The following is a 27,887-nucleotide window of genomic DNA, read 5'->3' as shown; positions in this document are numbered from 1 at the left end:
GACGAGCACAGCGCATTTACTTTTTCCTGGTTTAAAGACACTTTGCATCTGTTCCTTCTGTTTTCATTTCGAAGCTCAGGCGCTCCAAGGACACTCAGCTCACACACACTTTTCCTCCCTGAGCATCACTAGGGTACATCACAACCTCAGAAACAGAAAGCAAGAACAAAGGCACACTGTGTCTTTGATAGAAAAATGTTTCTGTGACAGCCATAACAGCATGTTACAACCTAAAAGTAAGCCTCAACTGATCCAGCTGTCTGTGGACTGATTCAGGTATCTTTTACATTTTGAATGCACTCCATCCATCCATCCATCCATCCATTTTCTCTTTCTTATCCAGGGCGGGGTTGCAGGGGCAGCAGCCTAAGCAGAGAAACCCAGCCCTCCCTCTTTAACCTCCTCCTCCAGCTTATATGGGGGAACATCAAGGCTGGGGGAACATGCCCAAACCACCCAAACTAGCTCCTCTGAATGTGGAAGATCAGCGGCACTACTCTGAGTCTCCCTCAAATTACTGTACTCTTCATCCTCTCACTAAGGGAGAAGCCAGCCATCCTGAGAGAGAGTGGAGCTGAGAAAGCTCATTCCAGCCGCTTGTATCTATAATCTAATTCTTAGATTAGATTATGACCAGAGCTTTAGATAGTGCCTGAAATGGGATTTAATACATGGAATAACAACACATGAATAGCTTTGGAGGGTGGGGTCGTAGATCAATCGAAGACCAACTGAAAAATGGACAGCCATGCTTCATATTCAGCTCTCGCTTCTCCGTGGCAGACCTGTAGAGCATCCTCATCACCGCAGCTGTTGCCCCAGTCAGGTGTGGGAGGAGTTCGGTGAGGCCATGGAAAAAGACTTTTGGACTGCCTCAGGGGGATTCTGGCAAAGCAGCGCTCTAATCATGTGATGTATAGTGCAAGTGGGACGTTGCTGACTTCAACTGAGGATACAGTTGGGCGGAGTATTCTGGGAGGACTTAATGAGACTAAAAAGCAATTACGTGACGTTTCTGAACATGTATCTATTTAGCATGTGGCTAAAACAAACCCCAAACCTAATCCTAACCCTGGATGGTTTGCTAGTGTCCTGGTGGATGATAAGAGTTTTGAGAGTTTCAGCCAAATGTCAGATCAATTCAAACTCTAATTAGCTAATTAGTCCTCAATTCTGATACTTTCACTGCTGTCAGCTAGTTTGTGTAAACTAAGGCTAGATAAATCTTTCAATACTGACTTACATTTGCAAGAGTTATTGAAAAGAATATTAGCCAAACCCAGACGGGCAATTATGGATTTCTAATAAGTGGTCACTCAATCAAAGTAATGCCTAAGCTTCAGAGTTATGAATCATTACTGTCTGCCAGGCAGAAACATCAACCAGCAGTCTTATCAGCCAGCTTTTGGTCATTTACAGATTCCTCTATGGCATTTTAAACACAACAAATAATTTATTTTGAAGCATAAATTATCTTTGCAACAGCTGAAATCCAATAGCTGTTGCAAATTGGACTGCCAGAATGTAAAGTTAGGTTTAATGTTTTTTCCACTGGACAAACTTTCAATTGTGTTGCCTCTGTGTACCTTTGGTTCCTGATATGTAAAGGTTTTTTCACACTTCAAAAGGCATATATGTAATTCATATATTAATACAAACAGAAGAGATCAGGTGTGTCTGTTGGCCACATTTTATGACTCTTAAGGCCCAACCATCACGATATCCCTCATTTGTGGGGTTTGTCAGTCTCTCTAGGATACAGTGTAACTGAAAATGTGTCTGTATTTTGGGATTAGTTTTTGATGGATAGGGAAGAAATAGACAAGAAGGGACAGGAGAGGTGTTTTGGAAGCAGGAGGAAACCCTCGGGCAGACCCAGGACTTGCTGGAGATTATGTTTCTTGGATGACTTGGGAGTATTCCCCCAGAAGAGCTGGAGGCGGCAGCTGGTGAGAGAGAGATGTTGGCATCTCCTTCTCCACCCCTGCAACCAGGTTCCAGATAAGCAGTAGAAAGCAAATGAATGTAGAGCAGGTGTTTCAAACAGAGTCTTTACAATAAATTCTTATGTTTAAAACGGATTGGAGTGTTAAAGAATAAAACTAATGTAACATATGACATTATAGTGCAGCCTTCAATTTAATCAACGCTGTACTCCAAGAAAAATCCTTTTATAAGAGGTTATATGCACTGCCAGATGTTTAAGCACTGAGGTCACAGCTGAAATGATTTTGCACTGAAACGTGAGCTGTTAGCGATGCTGCTCACATCAAGATGATCAATACTTTCTACTAATTTGGAGACGATTCAATTAATCACCTTTAGACTTTTGGGGTCAAAGCAAATTTTGTGTTCACTGCATCAACAACTCTGATTATGAGGCTGGATTTAACATCTTAAATGTCAGGTAAAAGTGACATTTCTCATTTGAGCTGATAAAAACAGTTCCACCTTGAGGTTCACAATGGGGTTCGACTGGTTGAATACAGCTATTCAAAGCTGTTGCTGTAGGCTCTTGAAAGTAAGTTTAGTGCTCTGTGTGTCACTGTATCGTCTCTTCAGTGAAGATGATGTAATGTTAGGGCAAAAATCAAGCATGTAAGAGCACTGCACTGAATCAGAGCACAGCAGAATATCTACTGTAACACAACCTCATCCTGGATTATACAGTGGATGATTGATGATGAATTTTTGGTAATTTGCATATATCATTTTAATTTCATTTCATTGATCCCTTTGCTGATGGTCCCGGGTGTTCGATCTTTTTGAGAAATATGCTGCAGCCTGAAAATGGCCCACTTTCCTTGTCTAACGCTGCTGCTGCTGCATGACCCTCATGAAAAGGTAAGGCAATGCAGCACCTGTGAATTTAACAAAGAAGCACAATTGCAAAGACGTGGGCAGTCCTGTGGGCAGAGGCAGAATGACCGAAATACACACAACAGCACTGCTGAGAGCTCGGATTTACTACGTGGACGAACAACACATGAATAGAAACGCTGGGAATGTCTGACTCACTCATCTGAAATTAAAATGTTTCCAAAGAAGAGTAACACATGCGCCACATTGAGCAGGACTAACAGATAACGGTAGCCTGCAGATAAACACACACTTACGCACTCACACAAACAAAACAGAGACGCATAAATCTGCCATGACGCTTTCAATTTTTAAAAACGAAAGACACATGGATTCACAGCAGAGGAAGGTGCTGTTTGCTTTAAGGGAGGACGGACGATGCAACAAAACAAGCCCTAAATCTGTGTTAAAATCCAAGTTAAACACAGAGGGATTTCTGAGATCTCCTCAGGACAAATCTGACTGGCACTGAAGCTGCGGCTTACTATTATTTTTATGTTTGCTTGTTTTTCTACATGGCAGATGCTGCGCTGGAGAAAATGCCGAGTATCTCTTTCACCATATCTTCTTGAAAGTGTTTAACCAGCTATGCTGGTTAAATCCGTTAATACAACAAACTGTTCCGGCTTCAGATCCTGCTCACACAACATGCCGCTTTACACATACTCCAATCTAATTATGCAGCATTGCTTCCCAATTTGTGTAGCTATTAGATCTAAGGAACTCCATCAACACAATCATTTTTTTTCAAAAATGGGCTCATTTGGAAGTTGCTGAAAAAGTTAAACCATTGCTGACTTGGCTGCAAACATTTTACATCGATTACACAAAATACTTTAAAAGCCTGAGAGGCATGCAGATGACAGATTTTGCCAAGCTGCTGTTTTCCAAAACACTAGGGAAAGTATTTAAGGATCCAATCTGCAAGTTAGAGTTGTGAAGTAAAACATCCCTCAGCCAGTTTGGGATTGATTGCAGGTCCTAAATCCTATTTGTAATTCAGCCGGCGAGGTGAATCTTTCATTTTCATTTGGATCGATGATTGTGGCTTGTGGCTGTTCAGGAATTTTTTCTTTTTTTTTAATGTGGGGTGAGGAGCAGGAAACAACCTGAAACCGCATAAACAAACACCAAACATGAGGGGAAAACATGGTGAAGAATAAACACAGAGAAAAAGTCCCAAGGTTCAAACACGCAGTTGGATTGCTGACAAAATGTGGACCTTAATGCTGCCGCTGCTCTCTCGCCAAATACATTTTAATCAACCACTGAAACACTGAATTTTAATCCTGGATGTCCACATTTCCAATCTGCCCGATATACTGTGGATATCTGCACAGCTTATCCAACCCTACAGAGTGTCTAATTCCCCGCTGGGTTACCGTCACCGCGAGTGTTATGTAAAATCTTCTGTCATCTACTCCTGCTTTTGTCTCTCCTTGATCTGCATAAACGGCTTTATTTACATTACATCCTCAGCTCCACTCTGACAAAAACCTAAATGCCCTAAAAATGTAGCTGCAACTTTAAATCTCCTACAACTGCAGGACATAGTATGCCTGAATCCTACCCTGGTGTCAGGTGGACTATAAAGAAAGCAAAAACCTCTGCATCCCTCCGAGATTACATAACTTCTCTCAGTCCTTGGGTACCAGAGGCAGCCCAGTGGTGGCAGAAAACAGTTAAACTGTGGTGGGGAGAGGGTGGATGCACATTAACACATTCCTCTGGGCATTTGGAAAGCTCTTAGCTATCAACACCCATAGGAAAAACAGCCTGGCCACAGAGTAAGGTATACTACCGGCATGCACGGGGAAGTGTGTAAGTACTGCACAGCAATCACAGCCACTGATTAACAACTACTAAACAAACAAACAAACCAAGCCTGGGTATTTAACGGTGACCTCTGAACCCTGCAGGCGTGCAGAGCACCTGCTTCAAAATGCCAACACACCAAAGTCAATGAAAAATACAGGAAAAATAAGCGCAATGTTTACAAATGACATCCAGCACCAGCACAGTTATTACACAGTTATACTTCATTTACATGCTCTAAACGACTGAACCACTCCACGAAGCTTCACTCACTCACGTCCACGCACCTTGGTCAGCTGTGCTATCTTCTTGCTCATCTTCAAATGCAGGTCTTGAGTGTATTCCAGCGTTAGGCTCCCGTCGTAGAGCATGCTGGAGGTTGTGCAGGGGGGATATTTGGTGCTGCTAGTCGAGGTGTTGTACGGAGGCTGCCAGCCTGCCCCCGTCGCCATTTTCACCGGGAACAAACCCACACGCGACGCCGCGAAGTCAGATAAAATGGAAGTGGCCTCCGCTGCGCCTCACATCGTCCCGTGGTTGCGGCTTGTGCGGTTGTTCTGTCGGTTTCTGTGACGGAGGACGGAGAGCTGGAGCGGCGGAGCGCGAGACCGTTCCGCGGCAACGCATCCTCCAGCACCGCGGGCGCGAGCGCTCGAGATGAGGAGAGTGACGGAGACGCGCGCCAGATGCTCATCCCAGTAGCACGCGCTCAGGTCCGATTGGTTTACCCTTTAATGCAGCTGTGAGTGGCTTGTGCGACTTTTCTCTTCTATCTTTCTATCAGTCCGAGCTGTAATACAGTTCATCCTCCTCATTCCGGGTTTTAACGTCTATTTTTATTATTTTATTAATTTTATTACTGTTGTTCTGAAACAGCTGTTTTTCCTGTTAGGTATATATAGGCTGAAGCATAAAAAATTTACACTCTTGCTTTTACAACTTTAAACCCAAGGGGGGAGGAAGATGCCTTTGGATTTCATTTAGGCTTCACTGGATTACGTCACTCTCGAGAAGCGCAGGCTGTCACTAATCCTGCACTGACATCTGTCGGTGGCTCGTGTGAACTGCGACGCTGTTGCTGTTATTGTTAGTATTATTATTAAAGGATCAGTTCGGCCAATGCTTCAGACATCGTGAAAGATTACACTCAGTGTCTCCTGTCCTATGACAGCTGGGAGAAGCTCCAGCTCAGCTTAATTGGGTAAAGGCGGGTGAAAAAAGAAGCAGGATGTATGGAAGGTGGTTGTGTCAATGGTCGTTTTTATTGTCAAGAATTACTTTCACACTTCTTCCCTGTGCCTTTAATCAATCATCAATTAATCAGGTACACAGGAAAGAAGGGGTGGTCAGGCAAGAGGTGTAATTGCCATCAGTGTCAATCCAAAATGTTAAAACGTTTATTATTGTCTGTGAAGGTTCTCAGTCATCCAGGTCATCGTAGTCAAAGGAGTTAGCAAAGAAAAGCGTCTGGACTTCTTTAAGTTGCTTGAAGACGTTTCACCTCTCATCTGAGAAGCTTCTTCAGTTCTAAGGTCAAATGGCCGAGAGTCCCAGATTTAAACCCAGTGGGAGTGTCCCCCCAAAGAGGGACAAAGGACCCCCTGGTGATCCTCTAATCACATGAGCCAAGGTGTGAAAGCGGGTGTGGGACCTAATCAGCCAGGGTTTCGGGTGAGCTCATTGTGAAACCTGGCCCCACCTTGTCATGTGAATTCCTGAGGTCAGATGGCCCAGGATGTGAGTGGGCATTAAGGCGTCTGGGGAGGGAACTCAAAACTGGATTATAGATGGCAGACAGTTGGTGTCGTAAACCACCACCTCTGTTCAAAGATGGTGAACGTTGGCATCTCTTTCGAGGATGCCAACGTTCACATTTTGGACAGAGAGGACAGATGGTTTGAAAGAGGAGTGAAAGAGGCCATCTATGTCCACTGTGAGCGACCATCTTTGAACAGAGGTGGTGGTTTACGACACCAACTGTCTGCCATCTATAATCCAATTCTTTGCAGCATTGAAGTAGCAGCATCACATCCAGTGACACTAGGATGCTCTGCATGCTGATTAGGAAGTCTGGCTCTGCTCTGGTGACTGCCCCGGAGCCTTTAGGCTTACTTACTCAGAGAAGGATGCTACAGCGTAATAGACAACACATCAAATCCCCTGCATGACCTACTAGTCAAATAGCTGCAGTCTTTTCAGTAGGAGGCTCCTTCACTTCTGCTGTAAACATGCTCTGATATAGAAATTCTTTCCAACCCACTACAGCTAAAATGTATAATGACTTCCCACCGTGCAGGGAGAGGAAGCACAAACCATACTCTACTTCTGATTTGCATGCTCTATCTATCCATATCCATCCATCTATCGGATGCTGGGATGTTTACCAGTAGACCTTCATTTTGTCTTCGTTCACTTGTATTGATCAAAAGGTTAATATCTCATAGAGGCATCACCATTCAGTCTTTCCACCTAACACATCCTCATTATCCTGGATACTGTTCAGATCTCAGCAGTGGGTTAGAAAAAACTGCCCCTTTATAATTTCTCGGTTTATTATCTTGACTCGAGGGCGTCTAGAGGGTGAGTTTTCATAATATTGGCCAAAACTCGAAACTGTCCACTTCACCAAGGCTGACTTTATGAAGTTGTATCTGACTTAAGCCATAGCTGTGAATTTCAAATCAGTGATATTGCTTAAGGGATGTTGGGGATAGTATCATTATTAGATGGCGTATCAGACCTCATCATCTCGTGGATATCTAACTAAACTTTGGCTGCGATTGAGTACAAGACAAAATAAGTCGGTCATAAGCGAATCAAGACCAGGGCAAGAGGCTCACTCGCTCATGCTCACACTGCCTCGATGATGCAAAGCTGGAAAACAGGTGCGATCTTTGCACTGGACGTGGTCTTTGCTGTGTTTTGTGAATGCACAGTTTGACAAAACCACCAAAACAAAATCCAGCAGTAACATAGCCATGTATAATTTATTACATGAGTGGTGCTGTTTAGACTGGAGCAGATCTCACTAAACCAAGCATTACTGCCAAGCAGAGAACATACCGCAGTGCAGAATCGCACTGTACATTCAGATTTCTCTTACAAGCTGGGACCTCAGAGAGCTCACAGTGAGTTTCTTGTGGGCCGTTACACTTGAGAACATTCTTAACCCACCTGTTCTGCACAGAATCAGACTCGCTCACAAGCTGTTAACCAGCTGGTAAACCACTGAACAGCTGTTCTGTTGTACGGATTTTGCTGCTGCTTCTGATTTGATACTCTACACGCTTTCATATTGTCAGACTTCACGAGAGCTTCCTCCGAATCTGGAAACAAGCAAATCATTGCTACGAATTTAGTCCTGATCATCACCCTTAAGTCATCCAGACAACTGATCCTCTGTGTGGTGCACTGTCCTTTTTTTCTTCTTCTTTTCTTTTAATTAAAATACCTTTGATTGTGATAAGAAACACACCACTGCAAGTGAAGAGCTGACTTTTGCCCTAGAGAATATTTCAGATTTTCCTGTAGATGGCACCCTTGCCTTACTTACACCACTGATGGTCAGGTTTTCAGTGTTTGTGAATGGGGCTGTAATGTTACAGTGTGCTCATGGTTTATACTCCCAATATCATAACCCGAGTGAAGGAGTCCATTTTGGTTCGGAGCAGCTCCCAGTCAATTTTCCCCACCACTGCATCCCCACCCTCCCCTCAGCCCTCTTCCCTGCACCCCCTCCTCTTTGATTGACAGGTCTCTGCTGCAGCAGTTCAGAGAGGAGCTCGCCTCTTCTCTCGAGATGCCGTTATCTTGTCTAACAGTAACTTCTAAGCCTATTTTAGTCTTTGCAGCAATTCCAGACAGCCGCAGGTGTGGATGATTTAATTTAGCCTTGTTTTATCTGCAGACCACACTCGCCAGGGCTTCCTGTATTGAATCTACCTCGTTAAAAGCCGCTGCGCTGTGTAACATGTGTTTGGGATTCAATGTCGACCCAACTGAATTGAAATCTCTCGCTAAGAAATATTGAGGTCTAGAACACTGCATCACCTTATATACATAGGTATGTTTGTATGTTTTCATGTGTGCTGTGCAAAGCATTCGCAATGAATTTCTCTAAAGGGTATTAGAGTAGAGGCATACTTACTTTGCAGTTCCAGGAGCGTTAAGACCTTTGGGGGTCCCGAAGCAGACAAAGTGCAATAAGTGTGAAAATGTTGGAGCTTTGCTTGTCCCTGACATTTCAGGATATTTGAGTCTTTCTCTGTGAGATCTCCTTAAAAGAGAAGCCAGGGAGACTCTAGCTGCAAGCCAGCTGCAGTCTGATGAGACTGCACCCAAAGGGCAGGATGTGCAGAACAAAGGCCTTGAAAGAAGAATTTTAATATGCAAAACAAATATTTAAAGAAAAATGCTGCAGGTTTTCAGCTTGGGGTCAGGAACATGCTGTCTTCAGTCTGTGGGATGGTGGAGGAACACGAGTACCATCATGGTCCTACAGGGCAGGCTTATAGAATATTTAAAATTAAACCATTTGTATGCACCAAATAGATGGGGTGTAAGAAATTATACAACATAGTCTGTGCTACATCATAGCTGTTTCACACCTTAGGCCACTAAGAAAAGCTTGCCCAACTGCAGTAGATGGGATTTCTGAGCTTAGAAGTCCCACTCTTGGACAGTGTTTAACATCTTTAATCTGTTCTTCGGACCAAACCACTTTCTACTGACTGACCAAAAGTGTGTCCTAACTGTGTGGCAGCAATAAATAAAAGATGCAGAACTTCAGTGACATCATCCCTTTTCTCTAGTTTTGCAGTGTTGCAGTGGGACATCAGCTTTAACCACATTTAAGAGATGGTTGGGTACAGCCTCTTTTAAAACTTTAAACTCTAACAACTTTCAGACATGTGATTTTTTTTTAAAGGCCATTAAGGCTAACTTGGGTTGGCAGTGTTTAGCATTGGTTTTGGTTTTCAACCACATTTCCAAGTCCAAGCACTTCAACATAAGGAAAACCTGTCACCATCAGCAAATGCAGAGGGTGGGCCTCCATCCACATCCTAGCACTATCTGCACCATCCCAACTAATGTCGAACGAAAGGAGGGCTGCACTCTGGATGTGCTGCCACTCACAGCGCTGACATATAGCCGGGGATCCATTAAGACTCACAGAACCAGGGTGTATGTGGCAGTCTCTAATCTTTTGACTGATGGAGAAAACTAGCCCACTGACAGGAAGCCTGCACAGAGAGAAAATGCAAATGCCACATAATGTCATCATCTCGTTTGGCAAACCACATCTGTATCACACTGCATATTATTTGATATGTTTATATTAGAAAAATGCATAAAAAACAGTATTATTATCATGCTCACTTTCAGCTCCATATTCTGGACTGTACCAGATTAAGCTTGTATCATTCACAGTTCAGTTCATCTTCTGTCTGAAAACAAACTATTTTGACTCCCTTTTCACTCACTTAAGCCAGCTGTTTTCTGATTGGCTGCCCCTTGCAAACAAAAGATGTGAACAGTAGATGGGTGGGACTTTGTGCTCACAGCTAAAGCTGCTGCATGAAATGACCATATTAGGTATATCTCCTCCCTTCGATGTCAACAACCAACCAAATAAACAAACAACTAGCAAACCAAACATAACTATTTTAGACCTCGTGCCATGTTTAACATTAGCATCTATTATTGTAAAAGTATGCAAATGACAGAAAATAAGGAGAAGTATAATGTGTTCCCACTGATCTAACTGCACACATAAGCACATGGATTTTGTATATTTGAGTGGATTGTGGATTATAATATATATAATCATACTGATGAGAGTTTTTAACAGTTTTCATGTCCATCCTGACTAAATTATTCATTTGTTCTTTGAGTGACAAATGTTGCAGCTTCAAGTGTGAAACGTGGCAGACAATGTTGGTAATAGTTAATCACGCAGTGTAAACAGTACTCGAAATAAGGACAATATGACACTTTAATTTACCAGCTTTAAATAGACACTCCATCAGAACAAAGCAGGGAAGGTGAAGACAGATTGATAGAATTTCAGAGACAAGAGGAAAAGGGAGGGGTGCGATGGTAGAGGGGAAAAAATTGGGTGAAAAAAAGAAAACTGTGACTGGAAATGGTCATTTAGCCTGAGAGGAGAGTGTTTGGAAAGGAATAAAGTGTTTGTGTTAGAGAGGCAGAGAGAAAGAGCGAGCGGGAAGGGGAGGAGGAAAGAGGGATGGCTATGCAGTACATCCGTGCGTAAATGTGACCATCCGCGCCGTGGTCCTTTCATCCCCCCTTCATCCCTCCGTCCTCACCCCTGTAGCCTCCAGCGGCTCATCTCTCCTCCTATAAGCCCGGATCACCTGCTCGGTGGTCGGTGGTCAGCTTTGGACCGTGGAGTCCCGGGTTTCTCGGCTCGGCGCCCTCCTCCAGGGGTTAGGAGGAGCGCCGGGGGCATCCTCGAGGTTTCTGCCGGGCTTCGTGTCAACCGCCAGCGAGAGCCATGGCTCAGAGCGCCGGGAAAGACGAGGCTCGACCCGCTCCCGGATGCCCGTGATGCGGGGTCTGATTGCGCCACAGAACACCTTTTTGGATACTATCGCCACTCGTTTTGATGGCACCCGTGAGTACATGTCTTCTCCGAGAATCCTCTAAATTTTATTGTGCGCAATGGACATTTACAGCACTTTATATATCACTGACTTATTTACTTACTCGGATCTATGAAAACATTTTTTAAAATAAAAGATTAAAATATCCAAACTCCTCCGGGGACATGCAAAGTGCTTGATGAGGATCTAGGACACTTGAAGCTTGCCGATTCTTTAATGAATGAGTAATGATGAATGAAAGAAAGCCCAGACTATTGTTTAACATATGAAAAATTCATCAAGCGCCTACCTGAGACGCCAGCTTATAGAGATAATTTTGCATAGGCTACTTGATAATTCAGACTTGGCCAAAGGAGTTTAATGCACTGAGTACAATGACCTGCAGAAGCCATGGCTCTTATTGTAAGTTTACAATGCATTAAAACCCAAATTAGTCGTATTGGATCATAGCTTTCCCGGTACCAATTTATTATTACATCACTGTATCCATGATAAGTTGAGCTTTACAGCACTGATTCCTCATATAACACACCAGAGTTTCTATGTCTAATAGATATAGATAATGTGTTGTAAGTACTTGAAAGGTTGTATCTGATACATGTCAGTCTGCTCAAAATGCTTCAGTTTACCATGCCACAACCTTTATCAGTCATCTCATTCAAGCACGGTTGAATTAACTTGCCAATGGACTCCAGGCAGCACAGTGGTGCTGCGCCGTCAGCCGGCCTTTCTGTGTGCAGTTTGGATTGTTCCGGCTTCCTCCCACAGTCCACAGACCATGCTTGGGGATTCTAAATTGGCTGTTGATTTAAGAGTGTGTGGTTGTCTGTCTCTCTGTGTTAGCTCCGTGATGTGACTGGCGACCTGTCCAGTGTGTACCCTGCCTTGGGCCCTATGATAGCTGGGATAATCTTCATGATCCCAACTTGGATATGCGGTTAAGAAAATGGACGGATGGAGCCCAGAGGGGCAAAAAACATGCTGTCAAACCCCAATTAACGTCCTAGTCGTTCCACTCTCAGTGCAATGTTTTTATCTTTTCTCAGCTAGCTTGCTGTGTTGTTGTTGTTGTTGTTGTTGTTGTTGTTGTTTTAAAATTTATGAGTGTATAACCTAATTATGAAGGTCTTGGAAAAAGATTAGAAGGCCTCAAGCTCAGGTTAGAAATCAGGACTCGATTTAAAATCCTTATTACATTTGCCAAGGAGGTTATGTGACTGGCCCAGCTTGTTTGTTTGTAAACATGATCACTTAAAAAGTTGCACATGGATTGGCATGAAAACTTTTTAGCAGAGATGAGGCTTAGCCCAACTCACAAGTGATTAAAGTTTGGAGTCAATCCTGATCTAGAGCTGGGACTTTTTGGAACAGTTTCGACATGTTATGTCACAAATAAACTTGAATCGTGAAATCATATCCTTCTGGATCTGGGACCTGTGGATGGAATTTTCAATCTTGATGGACGTATTGAGTCCAACCATCAGTCCATTTTCCTCTCTTTATCTTATTCAGATTCACAAGGGTTGGAGCCTATCCAGTAGTTATAGGGTGAAAGGACCTGGACAGGCAGCCAGTGTATTGCCCAGCTAATGCTTTTTTTGTTTGTTCATACTGGAGATTTCGGCCATCTCGAGTTTTTGCCTCTAGAAATGAGCCTTGACATCTTGCTCTGTGAGAAAAACATTTCAAATTGTTACATCAGCTATAAAAGTCACCATAGATCTATTCATAAAGTAATGGTGCCACCTGAACTCATTTAAAATGCTCTGACATCCGATTTTCCTTTAAACTAAACATCTTCAGAGTAACACTGTTTTAAAAGAAAATAAGCACATTCAGTCAGAGTGTTTTACTGGGACTGTCAAACCAATTAAAACCCAGCCTTTTATTATTATTCACCTGTTCTTCACATTCACTGCAAAAATGCTGCACTGTGCATTAGGCTCACAAATATTGCTGTCAATCAGCACATACAGTTGCTTAAGAGAGTTACATAACACAGACCTGAAGGTGTAAATTAAAAGCCTGGACTGAGAGCCGATGCACTGTAACCGCAAGATCTGTGTTTTCTGAGCTCTAAGTTGAATAAATACACAAAATAAATGTCATTTGTGTCGATTTTTGTTTTCTGCTACAAAGTGCTGCGAAAAAATCAAAAGTCTAATAATATTCAGTATGCAGTGTTTTCTGCGAGGCCCGTGCAGTTGAAGTCTCATGAGATAGCACTGATTCAATTAGATATTTTTTTCATTTTGTGTCAACAGCAATCAGTTCAACTCTAAAGTGAGAGCAGAGCAGATTGTTTCTGATCACTTCTTACAGTCGCCCGGCGGTCCCAGTGCACAGGCTGGCAGGAGGAAATCCATTAGACACACTGTTTGAGTAAGCAGGGATTTCACCCACTTCATTAAGACTTGAGGAGTTGTCCACCTGCTTTTCTTATCAAAAGAAATATAAAGCTTACCCTTCATTAGGAACTGGCCCTGGATTTGAAAATTATTTAACCCAGCTAACAAGAAAGGGTATGCACCTGTGCTTTCTGCAGAATTAAAGTTTGGATCATCCAGGAATCAGAAGGTCCAAGGCAGCAGCTTTAGTACCCATCAAAAAGATGCCACAGGGGGACAGAGTCCACAGAGCACCAGGAAAGCTTCCATTAGCCCTCCAGCATGTATCACCACAGACCTAAAGAGCTAGTCTGCTCTTCGGGGTTCATTCGGTGTTTGGTGGACAGTCTGAGACTCTAGGACATAAACTACAGGCTGCCTCCACATGTAACCATCACATGAAAGCATGCAGTGACTCCTGGTGTTTCATCAGGAGGAGTGATCCAAAAGGTTTACACTCATGGCCAAACAAAATGTACTCAATAGGTACATATTCATTTTATACCAAGGACATTTTCCTTAATGGTTATTTGAATAAATAATCCTTTGATTTTATATATTTACTCAAATTATAGCAGGGGTGGACAGTGTGCCGTACCTTTCTCTCCTCAGCTTAAAGTTTTTGCTTCTTTTTCAATATCAGTCTTGAAAAAATTCCCTCTCACTTCCAAACTGATTCCATCTGATCTTGCATGCAAAACATTACCAGTGATGATCAAAATTGCATACTTGCAATGATATTGTACATGTTTACTGGAAAAAAAGAATCCTAGGAACAACTTATTCAAGTACATTTTGAGGCGCTGTTATTGGCTGGAAACTGCTGTAAAACATATATAAATGACGTCAAAGTCCCCTGCTGTACTATTGCAGGAAAGGTTATTGGAAATTTTAATTTATTTCCTCTATTATTCCCTTCCTTATATACATAAGCTACTGTCTGGAGGTTTGGAGGAACAACACATACACGAATCAGTTTTGATACCACAGAAAGGAGCATTACAAATAGTGAACACTGACTATCATGAACCAACTGATGATTTATTTATACAGATTTATTCAACTCCCGTGCTCTCAAGAGATTCTGCATACTTTAATCCTGCACAAATAATGCATAAAGTAACAAAAAAGGAGGAAATTCCAGAGTTTGTTTAATATTAGAATCTGCGTGAAATAAGACGAGTGTGGCGTACATTCAAACACAAACGGAAAAAACATTTACAACAAAAGTAAAAGAAATATGTGTATTGGTGCAGAAGTTAAACAGGAAATAATTGATGTAAAAAAATATTGGGTGTGATAAGATCCAACACCTTTTCAGTACCATAAACTTACTTTTCCACTTTTGATTTATCACATTTATTTATCCTTTCTTTGAGTTGCACGTATTTAACACTGACTCAAACCAACCTAAAAATGATGCTCCTTGCTACAAAAAGCTGATAATAAGAGCAGTTCACAGTGACAGAATTTCAATATGTGGCTTCAATGAGGCCTGATTAAACACGTGTAAGCATTAATCATAAACGGAATCAGCTACGGGGGATAAACGCGTGAATAGATTGAATGAATGTTGACTTTTGATAAGCAGAAGCTCTTCATGCTTGAACAGCCGCATGCGAATGATGTCTGGGATGATGGTAATGTTGACTTTCTCATTCATGAATTCCCCTTTGCTCCTAACCTTTAACAGGCCATTGGTAAAACCACAGAGGTGGAATTTTAAAGAGGGGCTTCTCCAACCATACAACAGTATAACTGTACAATGCTGTCAGCAGGGGTGCTGTCAAGAAACTGTCAAAGGGTAGGAATTTAGAGACTTCAGTAACTTTGAGCGAACTTGTCTGAGATCTTTGTGAAGCTGCTTCAGATGTCAGTGATCTTCACACACTTCACTGGTTTTATTTGTCATTACCTATGCTCAGCGACAGAACAGGGGACCTGTTCTTTGTGACTCACAGTGACTCCTCAAATGCCCGTTACCAGCTGAGCAGAAGAGTATTTTTAGGCTGGATCATCTTGTCTTTTTTTCATACAACATTAATGGAGCAAGACGAAGCAGGAAACTCCAGGGAATTTCTTGATTTCCTTTCGTTCATTTCAGGCAAAAGCTTAAAATGCAAAATCCACTCCCTTTTAACCCAGAGATATCTCAGTCCACCTCATGCATATTTAAACGTACAAAGTCAGCCGTTTAATAACAGTTTGATAGCAAATCTCGGAAAATGTTGAAGGTAGCTGTCAGCTTTGTGGCGACAGATTTTTAAAAATGAGGCTTTTGTTCAACAGTATTTTTTAATTTCATGGTTTCTGACTTCCGAAAATGCTCATTCAGTTTTAACTGTTGGCTGGGAGTGAGTTCAGTATGTGTGATGCTCTGACGAAGGTCTGCTAGTTTGAAATAACGGACACTTTAACATACCCGGACAAGGTTGTTGGACCTTCTTTTGCCTTCAGATCTTTCTTAACTCTTTGAGGAACTAATTCAACAAGGTGCTAGAAGAACACAGTCAGAAAAAATACTTAGATACGCTGTGGCATTACCAACAATGCACAAGTGGTACTAAGTGGTCCCAGAAAATATTCTATGTACCGTTACACCACCAGCCTGAACCACTGGTACAAGGTGGGATTGCTTGCTGCTTTTATGTTGTTTAGGCTGAATTCTGACCCTATTGTTCAAATGTAGCAGCAGAACTCAAGCCTCATCAGATAAGATCTGTTTTTCAAATCTTCTATTGGCTTGTTTTGGTGAACCTGTGTGAATTGTAGCCTTAGTTTTTTAGCTGACAGAAGTGGCACCCAGTGTGGTCTTCTGCTGCTGTCCAGCTTCAACATTTTGTGCATCTAGAAATGCTCTTCTGCATACCTCATTATACTCTAGGTACAGAAGAATGTTTGACTTACTGTTGCCTTCGTATTAGCTCTAAATAGTCTCTTAAATACCCGCTGACCTCTCAAAGCAACAAAACATTTTCATCCAGAGAGCTATGGCTCACGGGATATTTTCTCATCCCTATTCTGATGATCACTTTAAATGTCAGCAGGTTGTTTTGACCATGTATACATACCTAAACTGGGATTAAAGTTGCTGCCATGTAACTGGCTGATTAGTTGAACGGGTAGTGACAGATGAGTGCATGTCTTGTAACAACTTTAGATTTCTGTTCAAATAACTTGTAGGGAAAGGTAAAACAAGTCACAGCAATTGTGGATGTAAATAAGGCCAACAACAGTCAGGAGCACTTTGCTTTTGGTTCTTAGCTTGGTGTAACTGCAGTATTTAAAGCTGGTCTGATTTCAGAATTTATAGAAGATTTATCAAAAATTTACAAAATCAAAATGTAAAAGTGCTTGGCAGACAGAAACAATTAACACAGTTATCCATGACACGTGCATTTTTAATTTATGGATGCCTCATTTTTTAAATATCACAGTTATCATCAACACATCATTATTGTGACACCTGAGGCCCACAGCGTGACCACGTTCTGAATAAATAACATCAGCTGAAAGGTCAACAGAGAGGCCAACAAAAGCTGCGGGAATATATGTAAATGTATGCGTCGGCTGTCAGCATCCAGACGATGTGTCAGATACAGATCAGATGTTAATAACAGGTGATATTTTAGGGGTACACTGCAGGTCACACTGTTGATAAAAGACCAAAACCCAGATAGTAAAATAGCTCAGACTCAAAATGACACTTTAATGACTAACATTATAAAACCCACACACAAGTACTGCACAATGACAGCAGGAAAACATTTTAACTGAGCAAATATGGAAGTCCCTTCACCAGAGCAGAGAACAATGTCATTAAGCACATTTTGTCCAAGTAACTATCAACATACAGGTCCTTCTCAAAAAATTAGCATATTGTGATAAAGTTCATTATTTCCTGTAATGTACTGATAAACATTAGACTTTCATATATTTTAGATTCATTACACACAACTGAAGTAGTTCAAGCCTTTCATTGTTTTAATATTGACGATTTTGGCATACATAACTCATGAAAACCCAAAATTCCTATCTCAAAAAATTAGCATATCATGAAAAGGTTCTCTAAACGAGCTATTAACCTAATCATCTGAATCAACGAATTAACTCTAAAGACCAGCAAAAGATTTCTGAGGCATTTAAAAACTCCCAGCCTGGTTCATTACTCAAAACCGCAATCATGGGTAAGACTGCTGACCTGACTGCTGTCCAGAAGGCCATCATTGACACCCTCAAGCAAGAGGGTAAGACACAGAAAGAAATTTCTGAATGAATAGGCTGTTCCCAGAGTGCTGTATCAAGGCACCTCAGTGGGAAGTCTGTGGGAAGGAAAAAGTGTGGCAGAAAACGCTGCACAACGAGAAGAGGTGACCGGACCCTGAGGAAGATTGTGGAGAAGAACCGATTCCAGACCTTGGGGGACCTGCGGAAGAAGTGGACTGAGTCTGGAGTAGAAACATCCAGAGCCACCGTGTACAGGCGTGTGCAGGAAATGGGCTACAGGTGCCGCATTCCCCAGGTCAAGCCACTTTTGAACCAGAAACAGCGGCAGAAGCGCCTGACCTGGGCTACAGAGAAGCAGCACTGGACTGTTGCTAAGTGGTCCAAAGTACTTTTTCGGATGAAAGCAACTTTTGCATGTCATTCGGAAATCAAGGTGCCAGAGTCTGGAGGAAGACTGGGGAGAGGGAAATGCCAAAATGCCTGAAGTCCAGTGTCAAGTACCCACAGTCAGTGATGGTCTGGGGTGCCATGTCAGCTGCTGGTGTTGGTCCACTGTGTTTTATCAAGGGCAGGGTCAATGCAGCTAGCTATCAGGAGATTTTGGAGCACTTCATGCTTCCATCTGCTGAAAAGCTTTATGGAGATGAAGATTTCATTTTTCAGCACGACCTGGCACCTGCTCACAGTGCCAAAACCACTGGTAAATGGTTTACTGACCATGGTATTACTGTGCTCAATTGGCCTGCCAACTCTCCTGACCTGAACCCCATAGAGAATCTGTGGGATATTGTGAAGAGAAAGTTGAGAGACGCAAGACCCAACACTCTGGATGAGCTTAAGGCCGCTATCGAAGCATCCTGGGCCTCCATAACACCTCAGCAGTGCCACAGGCTGATTGCCTCCATGCCACGCCGCATTGAAGGCGTCATTTCTGCAAAAGGATTCCCGACCAAGTATTGAGTGCATAACTGAACATAATTATTTGAAGGTTGACTTTTTTTGTATTAAAAACACTTTTCTTTTATTGGTCGGATGAAATATGCTAATTTTTTGAGATAGGAATTTTGGGTTTTCATGAGTTATGTATGCCAAAATCGTCAATATTAAAACAATGAAAGGCTTGAACTACTTCAGTTGTGTGTAATGAATCTAAAATATATGAAAGTCTAATGTTTATCAGTACATTACAGGAAATAATGAACTTTATCACAATATGCTAATTTTTTGAGAAGGACCTGTATGTAAGAATTAAGTGTTTGCTTTGCATTAATGTTGGCCATGCAGTAGCTTTTAGTTAGCTCACACATCTGCTTGCTTTGCGTTACTGGAGCGTCGTCATACGTAAAGCCGTGGGCTAAATAGTTTTGAAGCCGATCGGAAATGAAAACGTGTTTTCAGTTACAGTCGAGGAAACGCATCAGAGAGCGGCTTTAATAACTGCTATCGTCCAGCTGTCAGTGCTCGCGTCTTTATTTGTTTGTTCCCTTTTCATTTCATTGGCAGCGGCTCTCGCACAGACAAATTCAGCTATAAATGGAAGCCAGATTAAATGCATATTAATAATTTTGGTCAACAGTGTGTCTACAGTTTCTGCACTTGATGCTTCAAAATTATCAATATTTCAAAAGTGACTTCAGCAAACATGTTGTGCTGTGTGCTCGGTTGTGATTGGCTAAATGCCAGTTGCACAAAAAAAAGGTGTTACTATATGAGGCAAAGTCACACACGATACTTAAATTATATGAGAAAACATTTAAAAGTGTATCAGAAAAGGGTATAAAGGAGAGATTGTTTTATATTCTTATATAATATTAGAAGTATAGTAATTATGGTTCAGTAGACGCCTCCAAACGGGTGCTGCAAACAAACATGTAATGTTTGCGGCCTGTGCGCGTGTGTTAGGCTTACATTGTGCGTGAATGCGCTGTGGCAGGCTGTCGCTGTCAGTGTTATCAGTAGCAGGGTTTATCGGGGTTCCCTAAGCCGCTCAGGGGCTGAGTCTGAGCGGTTTTGTTGTGCAGTTCACACGTTATTACACCTGGATTGTGGTGGGGATGTGACAGGCCTGCCTAGTGCCTGGGGAATGAGCAGAAAATAAAACAAAAACAAAATACTATCACGGCATAAGGCCAAAAGGAAAATGGAGGGGCACAGGAAACTGTTTCCTCTGTAAGCAGATCACGTCTCTGAGGGAAAGTGTCCATGTAACTATGAGGCCGACCACCGCATGTGTGTGTAATGAGCTCTGTAACCTTGCACACAGTGCAGAAGCAGAAAGCATCGCACGTTTAGGTGCAAAGATGTGATTCAGCATTTGCAGGAAACTCTTTCTACTCCATTCTTTTATGTTTTCGTGAGATTAAAAGTGCAAAGAGGCTCAGTGATATTTTGGTTTTGTGCAACTATTCTTTTGCTTTGTATTAACAGCGCAAAAATATATCTATTGCCAGTATTTCAAAAAAAAATGATGAGTACAGCGTGGGGTAAAGTTGTCCGCAAGAATTCTGTACATTTGGTAAGGGTGTATTTCCATGGTTTGGATTAAGCTCTTTTGTTCCCATTAAGGAGAAGTCTGAATGCTGGTTCCTTGGCTCGGTAACAACCAAGCTAATCACAGCTTTGGATGTGGGATTAAGAATGTGGATGTCATCTTCTAGAGCCAGAAAATTACTGCATCCATAACAACGAGAGACAGAAAAATGCTTACAAAAAAAGCAAGAACCAAGGCTAAGGCTGAAGATGATGTGCTGTCAGGGTACTCAAAGAAATAACGCTTGAATTAATACATTGTTTTCTTTGTTAAAATGCTCTACGGGTTCCCTGTGGAGTTTTTGACCGAGTAGTAGTGCTTTGGAGGAATGCTTTTATGAACGTGTTACTTACTCTAGGTTGTATATAAAAGATGGATACAGCCACCATCATGTCACTTATCAAATTTAGCTTTTTGGTTACATGTTTTTGTTTGTTTGTTTAGTTTGTGTTTAGAGCCATTAGTGAGCAAATTTGGAAGAGAAGGTAGAGTTATCAGCTAATGCTAGCAAGCTTGCTATGTTAGCAAGGTGTATCTTTATGCTTTTAACATGGGAGACTACGCAAACTAACTTGTTTTGAAGCTCAGTCACACTAGAGACAGCAAACTGCTGTAACAAGGAAAAATTAGTGGCTGCCCATATGATCAGCTGACTGGGCTGAATTTAGTTTTGCTACTTTTTAGCTGTTGGAGGTCAAATGTAAGTAGTTGCACAACAAGCTGGCTACCCAGAGATTCAGTGTGCAACACCCTAAACTTCTGGGCGAAGACTTTCAATCACAAGTTTGACTCTGCAATCCAACTAATTGCAGTCTCGCAAATACTTTCCATCCAGTTGATAAATGCAGAGAGACTGCCAACACCACATAATGGTGGCTATATCCATCTTTTATATAAAACCTAGAATAAACAACACATTCTTTAAAGCAATACTCAAGCACAATTTGTCTGTGATGCATCTCTTTGCAATAGGTGACTTGACTCAGCTAGTTGCCAACTTGTTGCATTCTGGTTATATTCCTATATAAAAGCGGGGTTGCAAAGTGCTTTGGTCATTTTGCAGCAGCTACCTCACTATTTGTGGATGACTTTCTTAATTTCTGTTTTAAATCTATGAGGTTCTGGCTGGACTAGGAATGGAAGTATTAGCTAATGTGAATCTCTATGTAGACAGCCGCAGATTGTTGCTGACTTTTCACAGTTAATTGCTGCATTATTACAAACAGATTGCATGCAATTGTCAACTTAACTCCATTCAATCTCCAACTGACAGCATACTGAGTCTTATTGTCATTTTATTGCCACCTTGATGCGCCAAAGGCACTTTGACGACAACAACTGGCTGGGAGTGGCTGTGGATCCTAACCCATCTTCAAAGCAACCATGTCAAAGGCACACAGTTGCAATAAATGCATGTGGTTATGCCACGGTCTCCAACTCCTGTTGTCCCTAGTGTGCCATCTTTTAGCTCTTGGGTGTTACTGCTTTGGACTCAGATGCATTCATGCATAGATGCTACACAGTCCTACACATTCCTACTGACAGTTTACAGGAGCTAAACATGGAAGAAGACTACAGAAGAACTGCTAGGCTTGAATAAAAATTGTCAGGGTGCCTTTATTTAGTGCTAAGCGATACTGCAAATTTTAGTTTTGGCTTAATACCAAGTAAATACAGGACTGAGTTTACTTACTAAGCTTAGAGGACAGAAAGAAATATTAATCCTATCGGGTTAGTATAGATCTGATACCAATACCAGCACTGGTGTCAATCCAAACAGATATTTGGATTGCTCCGTTTTAAAACATCATTGTCAGTAATTACAATGTGGTAACCATTTTTGTTATTTCATTTTCCAAAAATACCCATTGTGGGGGTTTTCTGTCACATCACCCTGAAAGTTTAAGAGTCCCAGTAAAATCTCCTAATGTAGCCTCATTTGAAACCCTACCTTTGTTCTTTTTCAAAATAGGCTCACCGCTATTAAATATTAATATATTCTTTCCTCCATTCTTCCATTTAATCATTTCAAATGTACAAGGCTATTTTTCTGGGTGAAGTGATTCATTAAATCCCATTATATTCTGTCACACTCTTCAGAATCGCCGGATTCTTATGTGCGAAATCATTGAGCGCCTCCCTACCCTGCTGCCTGACAGAGCAGCTTGAATGATCAGGTGTTATTACAGTCCATTTCTACAGTAGCACACCTGGTAAAAACTGACAAGAAGGAGACGGCACCAGCGTGGCTGCTGTCAGTGCCCGTCTACCCGGCTTTGTATGAGTAACACGGCTTCACACTTGTTACATCTCAAGCTTCACCGTGGTCCGTTGTTCATAAAGCTGTACATTAGGAGAGAAAAAAAATGCAGAAAAAAACAGCTGCTTGGAACATGAGTCTGTCATGCTGGGCTTTTCTGAGATCATAGTCAGCAAAAACATGCTTTCACACGCCTCACAGCTGCCTTTAGCTAAGCACAGCCACAAAATTACACTTCACTGATTGATATGCCCTTCTGCAGTCAGCAGCACCATATGGCCTTTATACAGAAACATACATTTCCTCCTACATATTGTGGAAACATAATGGCCATGATGGATGGGTGAGTGAAAATAATGTTTGAACTGATTTACTTACATTGTTTGTTTGTAGGTGGCGGTGAACTAAATTTGAAGTGAAAGAAATTAATGCACGACTTCACTCAGCAATCTTTTTCTTTCAGCCAATAACCAAAGCTTATATTTGCAGTTTTGCCTCCCAGCAATCATAAAAAATAAAAGAAACAAGCTCTTTAAAAGAATTGCCAGCATTTGGGGAAATATACATCACTGTTTTGCCATCAGTTAGATCAGAAGTTTGATGCTATTGAATCCCAGGTGACTCAGGCCTCGAGACAGGTCGGCAACCACGTGACATTTACAGGTCGCTAGGAAAAAATGTGTTTCCCCACTACCAGCAGCTAGCAAATTAAACTTTTATATATAATAAAGTCTTTTAACAGTTGCTGGAAGTCCATCCATTTTCTTCCCTTTCTCCAATTCAGTGCTGTAGCCGGTTTGGACTCAGCTCCCAGCTAACCCAGAACATCCTCATTTAAATTAAATTAAATTTGGAAATAATTTGTAACACTTTTTCTGAACAGGAAGCTCCATTTTTATAAGAGTATGTGTAGTTCCTTTGCTGTGCATGGTGTATTCCAGGAGACCAATAAATAATACAACTTGACGTTATCACCTTATTATCCTCCCTTTAGTCAGCGTTATGCTGTGTAGCTGCACGACTTAGGGTGCAAAAAAGTAAAGCAGCATTCATCTTCTCATCTAACTCGCAGAAATTGTGGCTTTCTCATACAGCAATGTGAAAAAAAAAAGTTTTCACACGACTCATTGCATCCGAAAAGCTAAGAACACCCCACGATTTAGTAGCTTTTAGAACAACCTTGTCAGCAATTGTTATTGCTTTCTTTATTTTGTTGTTATTGCCACTCCTCTTTGCAACCATCTTGCAATGCGGTTCAGTGTTTATTTACAGTGTTTTTATCTTCATTATTTTATGAAGAATGGGTGCGCGGTGTGTGCTGACAACTGCCTCAGGATTTGAGTTGAGGTCTCGACTTTGACTAGGTCACAGGAAACACCTCGATTCTTTTCTTTTTCAGCCATTGTTGACCCTAGTTTGGGTCAGACTTTAACTGTCCCCACATTTAGCCTCAGCATTTGACTCTAGAATACTTTCGTATGCAGAGGAGTTCATGGTTGACTCAGTGACTGCAAGGTGTAAAGGTCCTGTGGCTCCAACAAGGTCAACTCATCACTACGCCACCACCGTGCTCAACAGTTTCGATCAAGTGTTTGTGCTGATATGCTATGTTTAGTTTTCTCTGTTATGACCAGACATCTTCACTTTGATCTCATCTCTCCAGAGGACATTGTTCCAGAAGTCTTTTGGCTTGTTCAGGTGCAGTTTTATAAGCCTAAGCCATAATGGCATGAACTTTTTGAAGAGAAGAAACTTTCTCCTGGCAACGTCTTCATGAACTTTAACATTTAACATGCTAACTGTAGATGTAGCTCTTTGTTTTGTTTTTTTGTGTTTTGTTTTTGTAGTTTCTCTGAGCATTGCACAGCCTGACCTTTGGTGGAATTTACTGGGTATCCACTCCTGAGAAGACTGTGACATTGTGTTAACACACCTGAATGCTCCAGACCAGCAAACTGCCAAAACTTTAGTTTTTTTAAGAGATGCTCACACTGGCTGCCAATCAAATGCAGTTGATTAGTAGCCTTTGGCTGCTATTTTTTTATTATGTTATGAAAACTTTCTTTTTCACATGTCTGTGTCACTATAAATGAGATTTTCTTGAGCCATATATTTAATGATGACACAATATGCACAAAAATATGTTTTGTCAGTTAATTATTCTGATTTACAACTTCAGTGTACTGCCTCGGAGAAGTATGTGACTTTCCATGAGCCTCTAGCACTGAAAGGCAGTTTGTATTTATGTCTGAGTGGTGCTTCAAGGTCTGGCAAGAGCATTTACATTGGGCATGCTTTATTAATGTGCAAATTATAAAATTTCATTGTCCCCAGTTATTCAAGCAATCTCCCTTTATATGCATCTATTGATTCATCTATTCCTGCTCATCTCATTCAATCATTGGCTCTCTCATCCTGTATTGCTCACATTCTTCAAAGTGGTTGCTCCAGTCCCCCAGATTCATTTATGCATGGACTTTAATGATCTCAATGGAATGAATGCCTTAAGAGTGTGAGTCAGTTATCATACCTAACCCAATGTCTGATAATGAATTATTCAAGGCTGGCAGCATAACTTAAGCTGTCAAAAGATTTGTCATAGCTCTGGCTTATATCATAGCCTGCTCGTCAAGTTACGTATGCTTACATACACACACACTAGCAGTCAAAAGTTTGGACACACATTGTAGATACTCACTGAAGACATCAAATATATGAAGCAAGATATATGGAATTATGTAGCAAATAAAAATTGATAAATAACTCTAAATATGTTTTATATTTTAGATTCCTCAAAGTAGCCGCCCTTTGCTTTGTTGACAACGCTGCAAACCCTTGACCTTCTCTCAATGAGCTTCATGATGTAGTCACCTGAAATGGTTTTCACTTTACAGGTGTGCCCTTCTTGAAGAACCAATCGGCTAAGTAAAGAGAAACAACAGTTCATCATTACTTTAAGAGCTGAAGCTCAGTCAGTCTGGAAAATTGCTAAAACTTTCAATGTGTCCTCAAGTGCAGTCGCAAAAACCAGGTGCTACAAGTGCTACAATGAAACTGGCTCACATTAGGAAAGGAAGACCAAGAGTCACCTCTGCTGCTGAGGATAAATTCATCCGAGTCACCAGCCTCAGAAATCACAAGTTAACAGGACCTCAGATTAGAGCCCAGATACAGTGGCTTGCAAAAGTATTCGGCCCCCTTGAACTTTCCCATATTTTGTCACATTACAGCCACAAACATGAATCAATTTTATTGGAATTCCACGTGAAAGACCAATACAAAGTGGTGTACACGTGAGAAGTGGAACGAAAATCATACATGATTCCAAACATTTTTTACAAATAAATAATCTCAGCATCTCTGGGATATTTATCTTTTTGGAGTCACTTCCTGCTGGCCATTAAATAGGATTTTAATCAAAGACACCACTGCATCCATCACTTATATACAGTCTGTGGTTTTATGTTATAATATCTAGCTGTAGACTTTATCCAAGTCAGTCTATACCTAAATTCCTCATAGTAATTCATATGAGTATATATTAAAAGAAATTATAGAAAAATGTATCACACAGAATTAATTTTAGTTTAGTAACTGAGCTATGGCTAACTATTAATATATTATATAGCTTTAAAAATTGGATATGTCAGTATTTATATAATAGCTAAATGGTTAGCTGTTATTTAACTAGTTTTTATGATATTATAACAGCTAAAGCTTACCTTAAAAACTCAAAATGTCTACTTTTGGGAAAAGAAATTAAATAAATAAATCACTGAAACCTCCCAACGATAGCATACAAATGGCAGAGGGCAGGCACCTAATAAGACTGTGCAATGTAAATTTTCTCAGAGTAGAATGTTGTAGCCACATGACGATTCAATAAAAATTATAATGAATATAGAAACTTGCAAAGAGATGATTTCTAATTAACAGAGTGATATCAACACTGAAAAAATCTTAACAATGTTAACTACTGGCCAAAGCCGACACAAAGAAGAAAATACTGTTGCTATTTTTGGTCTGAAACTATTTAAAGGTTAAGTAGGATATATTGATGTGGCCCCAAATCATAAAATATGTGATTAAAAACAAAAAAAACCCAGCTGAAGATTATAAAAAAAATTATAATGCACGGGAGGTGCAGAAGACGAACAAAGAAAAGGAGATGATTATTTTTTTTGAAGTTCATTGAAAAGCAGCAGGCATGTTAAATTCTCCTTGAGGACAGCTCTTCAAAGTGAGAAGAAGCCTTTTAGAGCCAAACACGCAGCGAGAGTGAGTACTGAAAGAAAAGACAGCCGTGGATGAAATTTTAATGCGATATCTTTTGAATAATCTTGGTGAACCTGTAGGTGCTGACCCCACAACGTGGTGCATAAATGTGACAGGATGCACAGCAAAACCCATCCTTAAAGGCTCAGCTCCCAGCCTCAGCTGGTTTAAGCTGTTGTTTGGTGGTAATTAAGTATTTTATCAGCATTTAACAACAAGAGAGAACGGCTTGAGCTTTCTGGTTTTGTTCTTTTGTCCTCTAACTGCTCTCCAGTTTTCTTACACTCTTACCCTGATTATGTTTCTCCTTTTTCCTCCCTTGTGACTTTGCTCCATCACTTTCCCATCTTCCCTCCACTCAGACAGCAACTTCGTCCTGGGGAATGCTCAGGTCCAGTCTCTCTATCCCATTGTCTACTGCTCCGATGGCTTCTGCGAACTGACCGGCTTTGCCCGCGGCGAGCTGATGCAGAAGAGCTGCATGTGTCACTTTCTGTACGGGAGTGAGACCAGCAACCCTCTCACCACACAGATGCAAAAAGCTCTGGATGAACGCCGGGAGTTCAAGACTGAAATCATTCTGTACAAGAAGAGCGGTAAGACTCGGTTGCTGGAGCAGACTGACAAGTCAAATAGCGTTTAGTGCAGTATTTCTTTTTTCCAAATCAATATGTGTGTCTGTTCTGATCTCTTTTCATTGAAAAGGCTCTAAGTTCTGGTGTCTGTTGGACATTGTTCCCATCAAGAACGAGAAGGGCGAGGTGGTTCTGTTCCTGGTCTCACATAAGGACATCACAGAAAACAAGGACCAGGACCATGGCAATGAATCTGACATTGGTGAGCACCATCCACTCCCTGTCCAATTCACGTGAAATGAGCAAGGCATTAACGAGCATCAGTCAAACTAC

General features: G+C 41.3%; 2 protein-coding genes across 5 annotated transcripts in view; one reads left to right on the top strand and one right to left on the bottom strand.

Annotated features, from left to right (window-relative positions):
* Positions 1–5,369, bottom strand: part of LOC134621351 (protein FAM184A-like) — a 72,563-nt gene extending 67,194 nt beyond the window's left edge. For all 4 annotated transcript variants that reach the window (XM_063467811.1, XM_063467810.2, XM_063467808.2 and 1 more), the window contains exon 1: positions 4,962–5,369. In XM_063467811.1, the coding sequence (XP_063323881.1) occupies positions 4,962–5,126 (165 nt within the window). In that variant the 5' untranslated portion in view covers positions 5,127–5,369. The remainder of the gene's footprint in view (positions 1–4,961) is intronic.
* Positions 5,370–10,892: 5,523 nt separating this feature from the next.
* The window catches only part of LOC134621348 (potassium voltage-gated channel subfamily H member 3-like), a 46,586-nt gene continuing 29,591 nt past the window's right edge, over positions 10,893–27,887 (top strand). The window contains exons 1-3 of the mRNA XM_063467803.1: positions 10,893–11,311; positions 27,342–27,575; positions 27,685–27,816. Of these exons, the coding sequence (XP_063323873.1) occupies positions 11,236–11,311; positions 27,342–27,575; positions 27,685–27,816 (442 nt within the window). The 5' untranslated portion in view covers positions 10,893–11,235. The remainder of the gene's footprint in view (positions 11,312–27,341; positions 27,576–27,684; positions 27,817–27,887) is intronic.

Source organism: Pelmatolapia mariae, linkage group LG23 (assembly GCF_036321145.2).
Source record: "Pelmatolapia mariae isolate MD_Pm_ZW linkage group LG23, Pm_UMD_F_2, whole genome shotgun sequence".
Classification (NCBI taxonomy): domain Eukaryota; kingdom Metazoa; phylum Chordata; class Actinopteri; order Cichliformes; family Cichlidae; genus Pelmatolapia; species Pelmatolapia mariae.
Note: the sequence above shows the minus strand (reverse complement) of the source record. Positions and strands in the feature narration are given on the sequence as shown.